The sequence below is a fragment of the Myxine glutinosa genome, chromosome 5, assembly GCF_964187855.1.
Source record: "Myxine glutinosa chromosome 5, kmMyxGlut1.1, whole genome shotgun sequence".
NCBI lineage: Eukaryota > Metazoa > Chordata > Myxini > Myxiniformes > Myxinidae > Myxine > Myxine glutinosa.
Window position 1 is genome coordinate 131,221,478 of NC_136265.1, and position 18,700 is coordinate 131,240,177.

General features: G+C 46.0%; 1 protein-coding gene across 3 annotated transcripts in view; it reads right to left on the reverse strand.

Annotated features, from left to right (window-relative positions):
• The window catches only part of LOC137427069 (uncharacterized), a 31,785-nt gene that overhangs the window by 1,437 nt on the left and 11,648 nt on the right, over positions 1-18,700 (reverse strand). Inside the window, exons 1-8 of one of the 3 annotated variants that reach the window (XM_078778712.1) lie at positions 9,583-9,648; positions 8,705-9,080; positions 5,511-5,574; positions 5,182-5,234; positions 4,954-5,077; positions 3,829-3,983; positions 2,649-2,732; positions 2,355-2,546 (exon numbers count right to left, since the gene is read on the reverse strand). In XM_078778712.1, the coding sequence (XP_078634838.1) occupies positions 2,355-2,546; positions 2,649-2,732; positions 3,829-3,983; positions 4,954-5,077; positions 5,182-5,234; positions 5,511-5,574; positions 8,705-8,752 (720 nt within the window). In that variant the 5' untranslated portion in view covers positions 8,753-9,080; positions 9,583-9,648. Of the gene's footprint in view, positions 1-2,354; positions 2,547-2,648; positions 2,733-3,828; positions 3,984-4,953; positions 5,078-5,181; positions 5,235-5,510; positions 5,575-8,704; positions 9,081-9,582; positions 9,649-18,700 lie in introns of those variants that run through there. The other 2 variants (XM_078778713.1, XM_078778711.1) reach the window with 2 other exon arrangements.

Sequence of the window (18,700 nt, forward strand, 5' to 3'; positions counted from 1 at the left end):
GATACTAAATTTTTGCATCTATTGGTAAAAGCAGATGACTGCCTGGACGCAACTGAGGTTGTGGATCTACTGATTTACCATCTATTGATGTGGATCCATGATTGAGGTTGTGTATCCGCCGTTTGGAGAGGTCCTGGGCTGAAAAGATCGAAACCTCGAGGAGGAACGGTGCCCGGCTGATGATCCATGCAGTCGGGAAACTAGTCAATTTCTTGCAGGTTAAGGTTCTTGCTTTAGGTAGAGGAACTATGTTTGAGGTTTACAATTTCAAAGTTGAATATGGGATGTTGTGAAATTAACATCATTTACAACAATCCTTTGAATTATTTATATTTAAGTTTAGGAACAACCGATACTGTACAATTAATTAAGTGTGTGTGTGTGTGTGTGTGTGTGTGTGTGTGTGTGTGTGTGTGTGTGTGTGTGTGTATGTATGTGTGTGTGTGGATGTATATGTATGTGTGACTGTGTGAATAAGAGAAAGACAGAATTGTGAGGAACGTAAGTGAAACAAGCGTTACGCCTCGGTCCCCCGTCGGTGAAGTGATGCGAGTTGACAAAGTGGAAGACGCAAGGCGGCCATCTTGGATTTTGACGTGGCGACCCAATTCTCAATAGCGTTCTTCCCTATGCGTAGATACACCCACACACCAGATCAGACGTTAGTCGTTCGTTTATTTTTCAAGATATTTTGCTCACAAGGCTCAGACATACATGGCGGCGGCCATCTTGGATTTTAACCTGGCGACACAATTTTCAATAGCGTTCTTCCTTATGCCTAGATACACCCACAAACCAGATTAGAAGTTGGTACTTCGCTTATTTTTCAAGATATTCAGCTCACAAGGTTCAGACATACATGGCGGCGGCCATCTTGGATTTTGACGTGGCGACCCAATTTTCAATAACCTTCTTCCTTATGCGTAGATACACCCACACACCAGATTAGAAGTTAGTAGTTCGTTTATTTTTCAAGATATTTCGCTCACAAGGTTCAGACATATATATGGTGGTGGCCATCTTAGATTTTGACGTGGCGACCCAATTTTCAATAGCGTTCTTCCTTATGCCGAGATACACCCACACACCAGATTAGAAGTTGGTACTTCGCTTAATTTTCAAGATATTCCGCTCACAAGGTTCAGACATATATATGGTGGTGGCCATCTTAGATTTTGACGTGGCGACCCAATTTTCAATAGGGTTCTTCCTTATGCCGAGATACTCCCACACACCAGATTAGAAGTTGGTACTTCGCTTAATTTTCAAGATATTACGCTCACAAGGTTCAGACATACATGGCGTCAGACATACATGGGGGCGGCCATCTTGGATTTTGACGTGGGTTGCACCCACACACCAAATTCGAATGCGGTCCTTCGCTTACGCACGCACGCACGCACGGGCAGATGGACGGACGGACGGACGGACACACGGACGGAGGGGAAAACCATAGTCCCCCTTTCGCTCCGCGGTGCGACTGGGGACAACAAGCGTTACGCCTATGTCCCCCGTCGGTGAAGTGATGTGAGTTGACAAAGTGGAAGACGCAAGGCGGCCATTTTGGATTTTGACGTGGCGACCCAATTTTCAATAGCGTTCTCCCTTATGCGTAGATACAGCCACACACCAGATTAGAAGTTAGTATTTCGTTTATTTTTCAAGATATTCCGCTCACAAGGTTCAGACATACATGGCGTCAGACATACATGGCGGTGGCTGTCTTGGATTTTGACGTGGGTTGCACCCACACACCAAATTAGAATTCGGTCCTTCGCTTACGCACGCACGCCCACGCACGGACGGACGCACACAAGGACGGGGGGGGGGGGGGGGAACCATAGTCCCCCTTTCGCTCCGCGGTGCGACGGGGACGAAAACCAGTTGTGTGTGTGTGTGTGTGTGTGTATATATTTGTGTGTTTGTGTGTGTTTATTTGTGTGTGTGTGTGTGTGTGTGTGTGTGTGTGTGTGTATGTGTGTTGCCTGCTATCTCCACACATGGGTGGGTTTCAGGAGATGGAACAGAGACATACCTGATCTCAATGTATCCACCTCCGTTCACGTGTGTAATGACTGCAGGTGTTTTTTTTTGCTTGTATAACTGTTTTTAACGAAATGTATTCGATGGATGAGGCTACCTATTAATCATCCACCTTGAGTCACTGTGAGAAACGATTTTCCTGTCATGACAAACATGATCCCAAACCTGTTGGCTTGAGATCGCGTTTGATCCCAGTTATTCAGGAATTCCCAGTTTGTTTGTTTGTTTGTTTGTTTTGTATACAGAATCGAGGTTCGTGGAAGAGCTAGTACAGTTATTCAGGAACGTAAAAATTTAAATAACTTCCTCACCGCTGGATCTCGTAGCAGGTCAGCGAAGCTGGTCATCTCTCCCAAAACCTCTGACACCAGGTCAAAACTTTCAGAAGAGCTTTCACTTCCAGTTCCTTCACGTCCTCCGTATTCACGATCACGCTTTCCGGTGCAGGGAGGACTCCCAGCGTCACTTTCTGTAAATCCAAGTTTATCGTCACCTGTTAGTGTCTGGAAAGGGAGGATGTTAAGATGAGAAATGTCATCGGAAACGTCACCAACCCACTCTCCGTCCACAAAAGCAATTTGTGTGTGGCATCCCAACTGTGATACCTCGAGTAGTTGGGACAATTGGCGGGAATGTTCAAGCAGCTGCTGCAGGTACACCTTGTGTGCTTCGTTCTTGCTCCCGGATTGCTGCAATCAGTAGAATGGAAGGAACGGAAAAGGTATGAAAGCATGAAGGTGATGTTGGTAACTATGTAGAGTGTGCTTGAAGGTTTTCTGTGCACATTGGTTAAATAGACTTGAGATTATCCAACTGCTTATGACAACCCAAAACTACAACACTGAAACTTATAGCTTCACCTGTTATTTATGATGATTATTATCCCCTGTTAGATTTAGTCCGAAACGGGGACTTATGGATTGGGTCTCGTCTGTCCGTCCGTCCGTGTGTGCGTTCACAATCATATCTCGAAGATGTATGGACCGGTTTTGCTCATACTCGGTACAAATACAATACACGATGGTATACATATGCGCATCATTTTGTTTCGAGATGCGATCAAATATGGCCGACTGGCGGCCATTTTAGTTGTTAAAAAAAGCCTGATGTTGAACACTTCCTCAACCATTTCTCGGACATGCATTTGCCAGTGTTGTTCAAACTTTGCACACAGATAAGGAATGATGGCTCACATATGCACATCATTTTCTTACGAGATTACGAGATCTTGTTTTGCCATCACTTCATTTTGTTTCGCGATGCGATCAAATATGGCCGACTGGTGGCCATTTTGATAATTAAACGTGTCCCCAACCATTTATTGAACATGCATGGTCCGAGTTTGTTCAAACTTGGCAAAAGCATCGTACATGATGGCATACCCGTGCACCTCACTTTATTTTGCGATCTGATCAAAGATGGTCGACTGGTGGCCATTTTGTTACTTAAACGTGTCCCCAACCATTTATTGAACATGCATGGTCCGATTTTATTCAAACTTGGCACAAACACAGTGCATGATGGCATACACGTGCACCTCACTTTATTTTGTGATCTGATCAAAGATGGTCGACTGGCAGCCATTTTAGTTGTAAAAAAAACCCAATATTTACCACGTCCTCGACCATTTATTGGATATGCATTTCCTGATCTTTTTCACACTTGGCCCACCAAAGATGGCTGACTGACGGCCTCTAACTTCGTGCAGCAAAATTACTAAATCCACGGGGGCGATGACATTTTATGTCTTTTTCTCCTTGTTCATTGCACATTCAGCCATCATACCTGGTGTCTTGTGTCTTGGACCTCCAGACCACCTGTACTGGCTCTCTTCTTGCAAGGGGTCGACGTTGCCAGCTGAGCCGACAGAAGGTCAGGAAGCGAGTTCCATGACTCGCCCACATTAACACTGACGTTTGGTGGGGCAGGAGACAAAGGATCTGGGGGAAAAAAAGGAAAATATAACCTTATCGAGGTGCACACACTCTCTGGTCTACTCAATTTTGAGTTGGGTTTTGGAGCTAAACGGATCATCAGCCTTTGTGGCAGGAATGATGTGTACGTAGTGTGTTCAAAAAGTATCCGACCTTTATTTTTCGTGCGTAAAAAAAAAGAAGCTAGGGAGGCGTTGATTGGTGCACGTATGTAGGCGATCCTAATGCACACGCGTGAATTTTTTCCCACCTGCAGAAGCTGTCATTCGACGGCAGACCGCCGATGAGTGAGGACATGTAAGTGAGCGCCGTCGGATTTTCGTTTTTGACAAAATGACGGAAAAACTTGAACGACGCTACTGCATCAAATTTTGTGTTTTTTGGCCTCGGGGATGTTGGATGCTTCCATTGTGATGACTGCAACTTGGTTTCTGGGTCGTACCCATAAACCCAGGACTCATCGCCAGTGATCACTGTGTTGAGGAAGCTGGGATCGCTGTTCACAGTCTCCAGCATGTCCTGTGCGATCTCCAAACGGAGTTGCTTCTGCTCAATCGTTAGCAGCTTTGGTACGAACTTCGCTGAGATTCTCCTGAAGCCCAAATCCTCCTTCATAATGGAATGAACGGTGTTGAATCTTGCGGATCGTTTCCACTTGGGAATCACCAAGCTTTACACAAAATTTGATGCAGTAGCGTTGTTCAAGTTTTTCCGTCATTTTGTCAAAAACGAAAATCCGACGGCGCTCACTTACATGTCCTCACTCATCGGCGGTCTGCCGTCGAATGACAGCTTCTGCAGGTGGGAAAAAATTCACGCGTGTGCATTAGGATCGCCTACATACGTGCACCAATCAACGCCTCCCTAGCTTCTTTTTTTTTATGCACGAAAAATAAAGGTCGGATACTTTTTGAACACAGTGTATGATTGAGCCACCTTTGTATGATATGATATGTATATGATGAGCCCATCTTACCGAACAACAGGTATGAGAGTTCCGGTAGAAAAGAGCTGAGACTCGTTCCGAGTGTCAGGTCTGAACTTGATTGAGGCTCCATGGGCAGTGGAGAGAGGCTCGAGAGGCAGGACAGCAGGCTTTGCTATGGGAATGGTTATTGATGAATAGTGGAAAACAAGATTGGTCTCAATGACTCAAGGTATGCATCTTCTCGGCTCGGATTCATAGCAGATTTATTGATCCTACCTGATCTACGTGCTGCAAGCCTTGCCAAGTGTTTTCATCAATCGTGTTAAGTTCTGTACAACAACAACAACAACAACAACAACAACAGCAACCGACAATGTCAAACAAAACTGGAGGCACCACCAACCACATACGAACTAGTGGTGCCTTCAGTTGTGAATATAGCGGGGACATTTTATACACCTTCTGCAATTATTCCACAATATATTATCAAATACGAGGATTGAACAGAACATGCTTACATTATGTTATGTTTGGGAATTGTTTTATTGCAGGAACGAAGGAGCATTGTAGTTGGTACTCTCAATACTATGGGAGAAACAGCTCACCGTTATAATCGATAGGTGGGCTCGGAGGTTTTCTGTGTCTTTTGTCCGCCCTCTGAGTGCGTGGCTGTGATACACACGATCGGTCACTCGAAAATGATCACATAAACACAGTACATTAATTAACAACACTTGATCGAACTCTCAACAATAATAATCCATTGATCGCTCATAGACAATCGCTCAAACTCTCAACAACAATCGATCAAACTCGCAACAATAATGCATTGATTGCTCATAGACAATCGCTCAAACTCTCAACAACAATCGATCAAACTCTCAACAACAATCGCTCAAACTCTCAACAACAATCGATCAAACTCTCAACAACAATCGATCAAACTCTCAACAATAATTATCAATCAAACTCTCAACAATAATCGATTGATTGCTCATAGACAATCGCTCAAACTCTCAACAACAATCGATCAAACTCTCAACAACAATCGATCAAACTCTCAACAACAATCGATCAAACTCTCAACAACAATCGCTCAAACTCTCAACAACATTCGATCAAACTCTCATCAACAATCGATCAAACTCTCAACAACAATCAATCAAACTCTCAACAATAATCCATTGATTGCTCATAGACAATCGCTCAAACTCTCAACAACAATCGATCAAACTCTCAACAACAATCGCTCAAACTCTCAACAACAATCAATCAAACTCTCAACAATAATGCATTGATCGCTCATAGACAATCGCTCAAACTCTCAACAACAATCGATCAAACTCTCAACAATAATCCATTGATTGCTCATAGACAATCGCTCAAACTCTCAACAACAATCGATCAAACTCTCAACAACAATCGATCAAACTCTCAACAACAGTCTATCAAACTCTCAACAACAATCGCTCAAACTCTCAACAACAATCGATCAAACTCTCAACAACAATCGATCAAACTCTCAACAACAATCAATCAAACTCTCAACAATAATTATCCATTGATTGCTCATAGACAATCGCTCAAACTCTCAACAACAATCGATCAAACTCTCAACAACAATCGATCAAACTCTCAACAACAATCGATCAAACTCTCAACAACAATCGCTCAAACTCTCAACAACAATCGATCAAACTCTCAACAACAATCGATCAAACTCTCAACAACAATCAATCAAACTCTCAACAATAATCCATTGATTGCTCATAGACAATCGCTCAAACTCTCAACAACAATCGATCAAACTCTCAACAACAATCGCTCAAACTCTCAACAACAATCAATCAGACTCTCAACAATAATCCATTGATCGCTCATAGACAATCGCTCAAACTCTCAACAACAATCGATCAAACTCGCAACAATAATGCATTGATTGCTCATAGACAATCGCTCAAACTCTCAACAACAATCGATCAAACTCTCAACAACAATCGCTCAAACTCTCAACAACAATCGATCAAACTCTCAACAATAATCCATTGATCGCTCATAGACAATCGCTCAAACTCTCAACAACAATCGATCAAACTCGCAACAATAATGCATTGATTGCTCATAGACAATCGCTCAAACTCTCAACAACAATCGATCAAACTCTCAACAACAATCGATCAAACTCTCAACAACAATCAATTGATCACTCAGAGAATCAATCAAACTCTCAACAACAATCGATTGATCACTCAGAGAATCAATCAAACTCTCAACAACAATCGATCAAACTCTCAACAACAATCGATCAAACTCTCAACAACAATCAATTGATCACTCAGAGAATCAATCAAACTCTCAACTACAATCGATCAAACTCTCAACAACAATCGATCAAATTCTCAACAACAATCGATCTCTCATAGACAATTAATGAATCCATCAAACTCTCAAGGACAATCGATCTCTCATAGACAATTAATGAATCGATCAAACTCTCAAGGACAATCAATCTCTCATAGACAATCGATCAAACTCTCAACAACAATCAATCTCTCATCGACAATCCATGAAACTCTCAAGGATAACCAATCTCTCATAGACAATCGATCAAACTCTCAACAACAATCGATCTCTCATAGACAATTAATGAATCCATCAAACTCTCAAGGACAATAAATCTCTCACAGACAATCCATCAAACTCTCATAAATTAATCAATACAATTCTCAATAGCAATTGATAGTTCATAGACAATCGATCAAAGCACAAAACAATCGATCAAACCCTCCATATTGATTGGCTCTATGACTGTGGCATTTCTTGTGACTACAGTTGCGTAACATCAGATCAAAGTCACAAACGAAGACATTAGGTCATTGTGTAACTTTATAATTTGACACCACAGAGAGTAACCAGGTGAGCTCTGTAAGTACAGCGACAGGTATAATAATGGGGAGACAGCACCTGTAATTTATTATAATTGCATGTCTGTGATCAAATCCCGCAGGATTATATTTTAATACCAAAGGGATGTTGTCACTTGTTCCAATTAGACGATTAATTGACCAAGCTGTCACCTCGAGCAGACAAGGTCCGCCGTGGGGACACAGGTGAGGAATCCAGGTAGAAGTATGAGACGCCAATCGAGCCCAACAAGCCATTATCAATAAAAACGTTTCACTCACTATGCTATCGATTAACCCGATTTGTTCTGAAAAGGGGTTTATCGATTTTAAACTATGAACATTTTGCAACTGGGTATATACCTCCTGATACAGGTGTCCAAGCCTTCTTCACTCATCAATAAACCTGGGATAGAAAATTACTTTAACCGAAAAGCAATCCTTATGACGTCATCCTCCTGATTGCTAAAACAAAAGCCAGAATATTTAAATATTGGAGCTAAAAAGGGACGTGAGGCTTGCACAGCGCCGAGGGTGGCCACTGCAATACCTGTTCGAAAAAGAAGAAGATTCCCCAAGGTTTTCCCTCAAAATCGATTGTGCAATCAAACGCCTCGTGTTTGTGACGTAATGCTTAAGAGATGTAAATGTGTCTGCACTGTGTTAAACAATATTGCGAATTTTAAGTTACTTTTTTGTGACCATCAATATTCCCTCCTACCGCCTTTGTGTCGTGGTCTACTTATTACGTACGTACTGTGAGTGAAACGTGGGGGGGGGGGGGGGGGGGGGGGACGGGACGTTCTATCAGCTTTGCAGTTAAAGTGGGTATAGCGTTTCTTTTCGTAATATAAATCATGATTTCAAAAATTGTTCGTTCAGCACACGTGACGTACCTGGTTCGGACAGGTCTCCACCAGTACGCCACGGGAGGGATCCATCATTGGAGCGAGAGTTCGGATCCACGGGAGATGAGAGAGGGCTGCGCGTTGTTGTCTGACGATCGTGGTTCAGATTGATGTTGATGCTGGTCCAGAGCTTACATATAGTCCCTGAGAGTGTCGACCCCGTCCCCAGGAGTCCCTGTTAGCCCGCCCTCCCGGACTTTTAATGAGCTGCTCCTGGTCGTCATGGGAACAGAAGTCCCGCGCGCGGGCTTACAGCGCGGGCTGAAGGCGAGTCAAACCCACGAGGGTCGCGAATCACGTGGTCTCTCAGGTCTGGGACTCCAGAATGGTGTCGAGAGCAGCAGAAACTCAAGTTTTGATTGTCCTACACACAAACATGTGTATGTGTATGTGTATGTATACATATATATACAGGTATATATTACATTACGATGTACCCCGATGTTACATTACGATAATTACATTGCGACTAGGGCATGCCCGTACTATATATATGCCCGTACTATATATCTATCTAAAATTATATCCCCCCCCCCCCCTCTATTTACATGAAATGGTTTGGTTCATTCGCAACGCCAAAGCGAACGGCGAACGGCTTGCGAGTACAGTGACAATCCCCCCCCTCTATTTACATGAATGGTTTGGTCCATTCGCAACGACCACAGAACCCCCCCCTCATGCAATGGTTTGGTCCAAAGCGAACGGCTTCCGGAGTTTGGTAAAGCAATCGCCATCGCGTGCACAAACGCGCAGGAAAGCGAATGAATCGCAAATTCGTTTTTATTAGTGATACGAATTGAATTGGGAGAAATTGGGAGATGAATGAATTGGGAGAAATAATGCGCATAAGAAATCGAATTACGTACCGTAATGGCGGTCAGCTCGTAACGCGCTCAGCTCCGCTCGTCTCACATCGGCCACGCCTACGCAACAAAGCGTTCTGTGATTGGATGCCGGAAAGCGTGCTGCCGGACAGTCGTCACTGTCCGGAAGTTCGCAAATCGCAGTTAGGATGAATCGTTTTAATTTAATCGCAGTTTGAATTCGTTTTAAAACATAGTTTAACGGCAACATAGTTTTCCAACGTGAAATAAATGAATACGCTGTCAAATGTGCCGTCCGAGGCAGAGTCTGATCGCCACGTTCGGCACACGTGATAGCTCGCTGCTCTCTGATTGGTTGAAGCGTTTTTTGGACATATCTCGGTAAGTAATTGTCCGATTAATATGAAACCTTGAAAAGGCACATCCTCGGGTCCCCAGCAATATACCTGGCAAGTTTCAAGTATATCGGACCCGTGGTTGTCGAGAAACAGCGGTCACAGACACACAGACACACAGACACACAGACACACAGACACACAGACACACAGACACACAGACACACAGACAGACACACAGAGATTGCTGGAATTATAGATAGATGATGTACCACACTGCCACAAAACATTGGTGTTGCTGAAGCTGTTTCTTGGCATATACATATACATATACAAATATACATATATACATATTATGTACATATACACATACATATATACATATATACACATATACATGCATATATACATATATACATATATATATACATATATATATATATATATATATATATATATATATATATATATATATATATATATATATATATATATATACATATATACTGTATATATATATATATATATATATATATATATATATATATATATATATATATATATATATATATATATATATATTGTTACAGACGTGGCTTAGATGTTATTTACCGAGCGGTTTGGTATGACCACGTCTGCACAAGTTACCCGATTATACCCGAACGTTGACTAATCGCGCTACGCTAGGTCAATGAAGGAAAAGACACACAGCTGGGATTCAAATGACACGACACCAGGGTTCAGTTCTCAAGACCTCCGGAGGAGGTTATATTGTTACGGAAGGTTAGATTACAACTACAAGAGGGACAGCATAGTAAGATAAGCACTTAGACACACTCTTATATTATTCCCAACAGACGACAGATAAACGGGACAAAAGGCTGACTCACACGGGGTTTGATGGCTAGGAAAGGCAGGATCGATGGCTGCAGGTGCACCTGGGCTCAAAGGTCAGAATCGACTCGGTCCGGTCCAGAGATGCGGGGAGGTATTCAGCGCTCGTACGTGGCAACTTCTCTCTCCAGGCTGGGGGCGCATCTGACCTCACATCCGGTGAGTCGCTTCGTATATCCGGCGGGGAGTGACACGCCCTCGGCTCGTTAGCTCCGCCCCAGATGGAATCGGCATGTCGCTTCTCATTGGGTGCGTGCGGGGGGGTTACCGGCTCCGCCCTTGACGAGGAGCTGACAAGGAGCCCCTTCGTGGTAACCCCGTGGAGCGCATGTTCCGGAGCGCATTGTCAATGGCGGCTAACCGAGCCGGTGTGATGACGCACACTCCCCCCGCGCAGCGTCGTTGTTGTTGTAATTGTTGTTGTAGTTGTTGTTGTTTGGGGAAGAAGACGGGAGGAGGTATGGGAAAGGTCCTAAACTCACTACTGGTGCCATATAATCACATTCTGGTGCAACGAAGAGTCAGAATTAATGGAAACGAGTCCTTAACTGACATAGACTAAGAATAACTAGCAAGATGTCCGAAAGTTGTCTACGTGTGATGCGGTGGACCTGGGCACGACATTTAATGGGGGAAAAAGGGGAAGGTCGGCTCTACAGAGTGTTGTTTACAGACAATGGGACTAGGGAATGGGGGATTGGGGATAGTTGGGGAGTATTGGGGAAATAGGGGAATATTTACAAGCGGATATGGAGGCCAAATTCCATATTCGCAACAATATATATATATATATATGTATATATATATATATATATATATATATATATATATATATATATATATATATATATATATGTATATATATATATATATATATATATATATATATATATATATATGTATTATATATATATATTGTTACGGATCGCGGATTAGATGTTATTTACCGAGCGGTGGTATTGCCGCGACCTAACAGTTCCCCCGATTCTTCCCCAACTCACCCGATTCCACCCGAACGTTGGCCAAATCGCGCTACGCTAAATCAATGATTGGAAAGGACACAACGACTGGGATAAATGAAACGACGCAAGGGGTACAGTTCTCAAGACCTCCGGAGGAGGGTATAATTAGTGGTGGAGAAAAGGGGTAGATTACAAGGTAATGAGGTAAAGACACAGAAGAGATAGGCACTTAAATACAATCTTATCTTATCCCAGACAGACCACAGACAAACGGGACAAGGCTGACTTACACAGGGATTGATGGCAGGAAGGGACAGGTAGTCGATAGCACAAGGTGCACCTTGGCTCGGGGGCAGGATCAAGCACGGTCCAAGAGATGCAGGGAGGTCTCACTGCGCTCGGAAGGGACGTCTCTCTTGCTTCAAGCTCAGCGCGCATCTGACGTCACCACTCCCTCGGCTGCGCATGCTCAAAACGGGGAGTGACACGCCCTCGGCTGGTTGGCTCCGCCCCAGATGGGACCGGTCCGCCGCTTCCATTGGGTGCGGGGGTTACCGGGCTCCGCCCTTGACGAGGAGCTGACAGGGAGCCCCTATTTGGTAACCCCGTCGAGCACATGTTTGATGGCGGCTCGTGGGGAAGGCCTCGTGCCCTCCCAACACCCCCTACCAACCAAGCCGGAGTGAGGACGCGCACTCCCTGTGCACGCCGCCGCCGTTGCTGTTGTTGTTGTTGTTGTTTCTGAGCCGTGAGGAAGAGCTGCGGGGAGGTATTGGGAGGTCCTAAACTTCCTAACGGTGCCATACAATCACATTCTGGTGCAACGAAGGGTCAGAATTAATGGAAATGAGTCCTTAACTGACATAGACTAAGAATAACTAGCAAGATGTCCTATAGTTGTCTTACATGAGATGCGGTGAACCTGGGCACGACATTTAATGGGGGAAATAGGGGGAGGTCGGGTCTACAGAGTGTTGTTTACAGAAAATGGGACTAGGGAATGGGGGATTGGGGATAGTTGGGAAGTATTGAGGAAATAGGGGAATATTTACAAGCGGATATGGATGGATGCAAATCCCATATCCGCAACATTGCACCCTTCTCTACCTCGGGGCGTCCCGACCCGATAAATTTTTACCTACGTTAGTGTGGCACTCAGATGTAGTTCCCTCTACTATTAACTCAACCCTGAGTGCGACAGTTTTACAGATGTTCACAAATGAGTAAATATGTCCCCCTGCGACGTTGCACCCTTCTCCTAACAGAAACACACCCACAGGATAACCGAATCACGGAAAGCATCCTCAAACTAAACATACAGCCGGTAGGGAGCATCATTTATACAAGACTGATATTTACACGACGATCCAGGACCTGTTCTTTGAGGAACACATGCAGATGTTATGCATAGAGAGAGATCACGCATGCCAGCATCGATACACCAACCCACGAGTGCCCTGTGGCCCTACGGCCTTTAATAATGTGCAGAGCACCCCGTCCAAGCACCAAAAGCACCACCCCATACGCACAGTCAGCACCATCAGGTGCACCAATAAAGTGTTCATAGTCACCGGTGGTGTCGCAGCCGGCCGATGTTCTGCCGCTGGTCTTGCCTTCATGGAGTGCACTTGGCCTTCTGGCTTCTTTAGAAATAAAGAAAGGTGCCAACCGCGTCCATTTCTGAATTGTGGCCGTCAGGGGGGCCAACTAAAAGTGGTTCACCTGTATGGCATAGGTGCCACGTTGACCCAGAGGTCCATCCACGGGTGGTGCTTGACCGCCAAAGAACTGCGGTCCATTGTGGGCGGCCATCAAAATTGCGGTCCATATGGTGTATCGATCCAGGCAGCAAGCAGCGGAAGTACAGGCCCACAACTGCGGAGCCAGCACCTCTCTCTCCTCTCTCTCTGCCCCAAAGCCAGATCCTCGGAGGTGGGAGACAAAAGAAGACAAGTGAGTAAGGTGGTAAGGGCGTAAAAGTGCACGCAATACTAGGTAATGCACACTGGGGGCACATGGGAACCAGGTGAGACAGGTACGTTCCTACCGTACGCCCCCCCCCCCCCCCCACCAGGTAACCTACATTGCCCCTCCCTTACCCCTTACTGTATCCACAAAACACAACACTACCCATAAACATCTACTTTACACATCAACAAACGTCCCTACTGTCTTCCCCGTTCCTCCCATAAACCAAATTCGTCTTCTCTCCCTCCTAACCAATCAAATTTGCCATTTCCAACTCTCATCAAAATTTGCCATCTCCAACTCAACATCAAAATCTGCCATCACCAATTCATCATCAGTCCCTCCTAAGGAGGGAGAGATGGAATCACCCCAATGTCTTATCCATGTCGTGATGCGTCTCACAAATCCACACAGCAATTCTCCTTTCCTGCAACACAGAACAAAGGAACACAGGTGTGGAGTCATCATCACCACCTCACGTAAGTGGCTGCGTATGGTGCGACAGGTTCATCAATCCTAACTATTTCCTAAATGACTTTAACAACTTTACATTACCCGGGGTCTTTCCCTGCCAATCCATTGGCCAACTTACACTATGGGTTCTAAAAACCAATTCCCATTGACCATCTGTGGTGCTTCTCAAGTTGGGGTCTCACTCCCCCGATTCATCACTCGGTGCCCCCGCACAATTTCGGTGGCTGGGTCGTGTGACGCTCCCAGCTGGTCCGCCCACCTGCACACCTCCACCACTGTTGTTGCCTACCGAGCTCACCTGCTCCTCACCCTAACCTAACTAACTGGGGAAGGCCCTCTCGCACTCTCACCCCCTCAGTGCCCTCTCTGGCACGGGCTGCCCGATCCACACCCGGGATCCTCAGGCACCCACTGACACTAACGGCTCCCAGAGCCCACCTGCGGTCTCACCTGGCCGACATCTAACAGTGGCGGAGTGCCCAACCATTCACACTCATACTAACAGGCCACACGACCAGCCAATTTCACCACACCAATGCACCCATCCAAAATACCATTCTGCATCCACACCACAAATGCCAATATCCAACCACAATTTACCTATACCTTCTAACTATTCTTTAAACTACCCTCCCCGGGTACTCGTGAAAAGGGGTCCACTCTTCCCCCATCCACACCTTCGCACCATGCACACCACTCCGTACCACTTACTCCAACTCTCTCAACACCACTCATTCCAATACTCCATGTATTCCACACACCTGTACTTGCACACCTGTGCTCTCATACTTGGTGCCGCCTGCACCCTTCTCTCCCCCAAGCGCATTCGCGCTGATCCACAACACTCACTACCCTTACACTGCTCCACACACCTGTCCAGTTCTCACACCTGTGCAATCACACCTGTTTAATCGCACCTGTTCAATCTCAAACACACGGCATCATCTCATCTAACTACTCCCCTCTGAAACTTGCGCTTCCCAGTCGCCCCTTTAAACTATTGCGCTCCCACGTCATTATCATCCACTCTACTCTACCTGCATCCCCACTACAGGTGTCATTGTCACTAACTAATCTTAACGTTACCTAATGTCATCTTCGCTAGATCCCTACACACGATATCCTAACCCACCCGGGCTAGTTTTCACTGCCATAAACCCCATAATCTATAGCGCATTTGCCCCACTCATGGGAAGGGTGGCAGGGATGCCACCCTTACCCACCGTCATACGGCGCGAGTGGGACCTTGTGGGACCACCTCGTATGTGAGTCGCTGCCCGCCTGCCGGACCCCGTGCGTCGCCCCTTGCGGGGTCATCGCGGGGCCGAACCGGCCGGGCCCCCACAGTACATTACCCCCAAGGGGCTCTCGTGCCTCCCCTGTCCCTCTAAAAACTACCCCTGTTGGTGTCGATGCATGGGTCACACTTCCGCAACCCGCTACCCATTCCATCCCACCACAACCTTGCTCACTCACACCTCGCACCTCTCCCATCACCGGACCCTCTCGCTCGCACCCTCGTTCCATACCCTCCAGACCAGCCATACACCTCACTCTTGGCCTCTTACGAACATCCGGGTCTATCTCGACCCCCAAGCTTATTAAATCACCTGGCGCATCATACGCACGACCATATTGGTCACCACTTACACCGGGTCCTCTTTCTCTTCGCTTCTCCTCCATCACCTGCGAATCCCTCATCCGGTTAATGAGCACATCATCACGATCCGAACACAGACTTTGGACCAATTCTTTTACTTCCTCCTTTATCTCTTTCTTATCCTCTCTCCGTCGCTTCTTAATTTCGCTCACCCCTTCTTCCACTTCTTCTAATTTCTGCTTCACCTCCTTCATCTCCTCGTGCGCCCCCTTAAGTTCTTCCTCTAACTCCACCTTATTTTTTTCTATATGCTCCCGCACCTCCCGCTCTTTAACCTCCATCACCTCTACCACCTTGTTCATTTTCCTCGTCAGGTCCTCATGTACCGCCTGACACTCTTTTTTAATTACCCCTACGTCCTTTTTCATCTCCTTCTGTGTCGATTTTAAACCCTCTATTACCGCTGTGGTCTTCTTTACCTGGTCCCCCAACTCCTTTTGTCCCACTGTCAGTTGTTCTACTCCCAGCGTCAACTCCTCTATACCACCTTGCAATTTTACAGTCCCCTTTCTCACCTCCTTCTCCATGCGCTCCTTACAGTGCCTCACCTCCTCGCGCACTCCTCCGACCTCCTCACTCACACCTCTTCTGATCTCTTCTCCCATCACTTGCATCTCCTGCCCAGATGCCACCCTCATCTGCTCCATTTCCTCCCTGTGAGCATCCAATTTAGTTTCTACCCCCATTCTGACCCCCTCTATCGGCTGCCCCATTTTTTTAACTTCCCTTTCCGCTTGGTCCCTCATGTCCCTCAATTTGCCTTTCATACTGTTTTCTAACCCCTCTAACCCCTTTTTCATCCCTTCCATTTGATTCTCTTGAGCGGCCATTCTGTTTTCTACCCCCGCTAACCCATGTTTCACCCCTTCTATCCCATTGTCTAACCCCTCTAATTTCGCTTCTAGCCGTTCCCCCATTTCTCCCATTTTGCCCCCCATTCTGCCCCCCAATCACTCACTATCAGCCCTCATTTGCTCACTATCAGCCGTCATTTGCTCACTCTGAGCATCCATCCGATTCCCCATTACCCCCATTTGGCCCTCCAATCGCTCCCCCTGAGCATCCATTTTTGCCATCATTTGAATCATAAAGACTCGCATGTACTCTGGCATCTCTGGCTCGGCTGCCGCGACCACGGGCGCAGCGCAATCTGGTACTGCTACGGTCACGGGCGCGGCAAAATTTGGTGCCGCTACACCCACGTGCGCGAGGACGCCATCTTGTGCGCCCGAAACCTCGTGCGCGAGGACGCCATTTTGCGAACCTGCCGCCCTCACTGCTTCGCTCTCCTCTTGTCCCTCAATTTGGTCCTGGATCGACCCTGCCTCACTCTCCTCTACCGGAACCCAGCCGTCTTGATCTGCCATAGCGCGACTTTCAAAATTCGGGTTTTCCTTTAAAAACAAAACAATTTCCAACTGCTTGTAATTTTGAGCGCGTTAAGCGCGCTTCGGGCCTCATATCTCACTCCTCGACACCAATTGTTACGGATCGCGGATTAGATGTTATTTACCGAGCGGTGGTATTGCCGCGACCTAACAGTTCCCCCGATTCTTCCCCAACTCACCCGATTCCACCCGAACGTTGGCCAAATCGCGCTACACTAAATCAATGATTGGAAAGGACACAACGACTGGGATAAATGAAACGACGCAAGGGGTACAGTTCTCAAGACCTCCGGAGGAGGGTATAATTAGTGGTGGAGAAAAGGGGTAGATAACAAGGTAATGAGGTAAAGACACAGAAGAGATAGGCACTTAAATACAATCTTATCTTATCCCAGACAGACCACAGACAAACGGGACAAGGCTGACTTGCACAGGGATTGATGGCAGGAAGGGACAGGTAGTCGATAGCACAAGGTGCACCTTGGCTCGGGGGCAGGATCAAGCACGGTCCAAGAGATGCAGGGAGGTCTCACTGCGCTCGGAAGGGACGTCTCTCTTGCTTCAAGCTCAGCGTGCATCTGACGTCACCACTCCCTCGGCTGCGCATGCTCAAAACGGGGAGTGACACGCCCTCGGCTGGTTGGCTCCGCCCCAGATGGGACCGGTCCGCCGCTTCCATTGGGTGTGGGGGTTACCGGGCTCCGCCCTTGACGAGGAGCTGACAGGGAGCCCCTATTTGGTAACCCCGTCGAGCACATGTTTGATGGCGGCTCGTGGGGAAGGCCTCGTGCCCTCCCAACACCCCCTACCAACCAAGCCGGAGTGAGGACGCGCACTCCCTGTGCACGCCGCCGCCGTTGCTGTTGTTGTTGTTGTTGTTTCTGAGCCGTGAGGAAGAGCTGCGGGGATGTATTGGGAGGTCCTAAACTTCCTAACGGTGCCATTCAATCACATTCTGGTGCAACGAAGGGTCAGAATTAATGGAAACGAGTCCTTAACTGACATAGACTAAGAATAACTAGCAAGATGTCCTATAGTTGTCTTACATGAGATGCGGTGAACCTGGGCACGACATTTAATGGGGGAAATAGGGGGAGGTCGGGTCTACAGAGTGTTGTTTACAGAAAATGGGACTAGGGAATGGGGGATTGGGGATAGTTGGGAAGTATTGAGGATATAGGGGAATATTTACAAGCGGATATGGATGGATGCAAATCCCATATCCGCAACAATATATATATATATATATATAATATTTATATATATATATATATATATATATATATATATATATATATATATATATATATATATATATATATATATATATATTGTGGATATGAGGATTGCGTTTTTTTTATTGTGTTTTTTATTATTATTGCTTTATTCTGGACCCTCCTTACTCCAGTTATGTATAAAGGTCAAAGGGCGTCCCATAATTAGGTCATAAACAATCACGTCAGCCAATCATAGATTTCC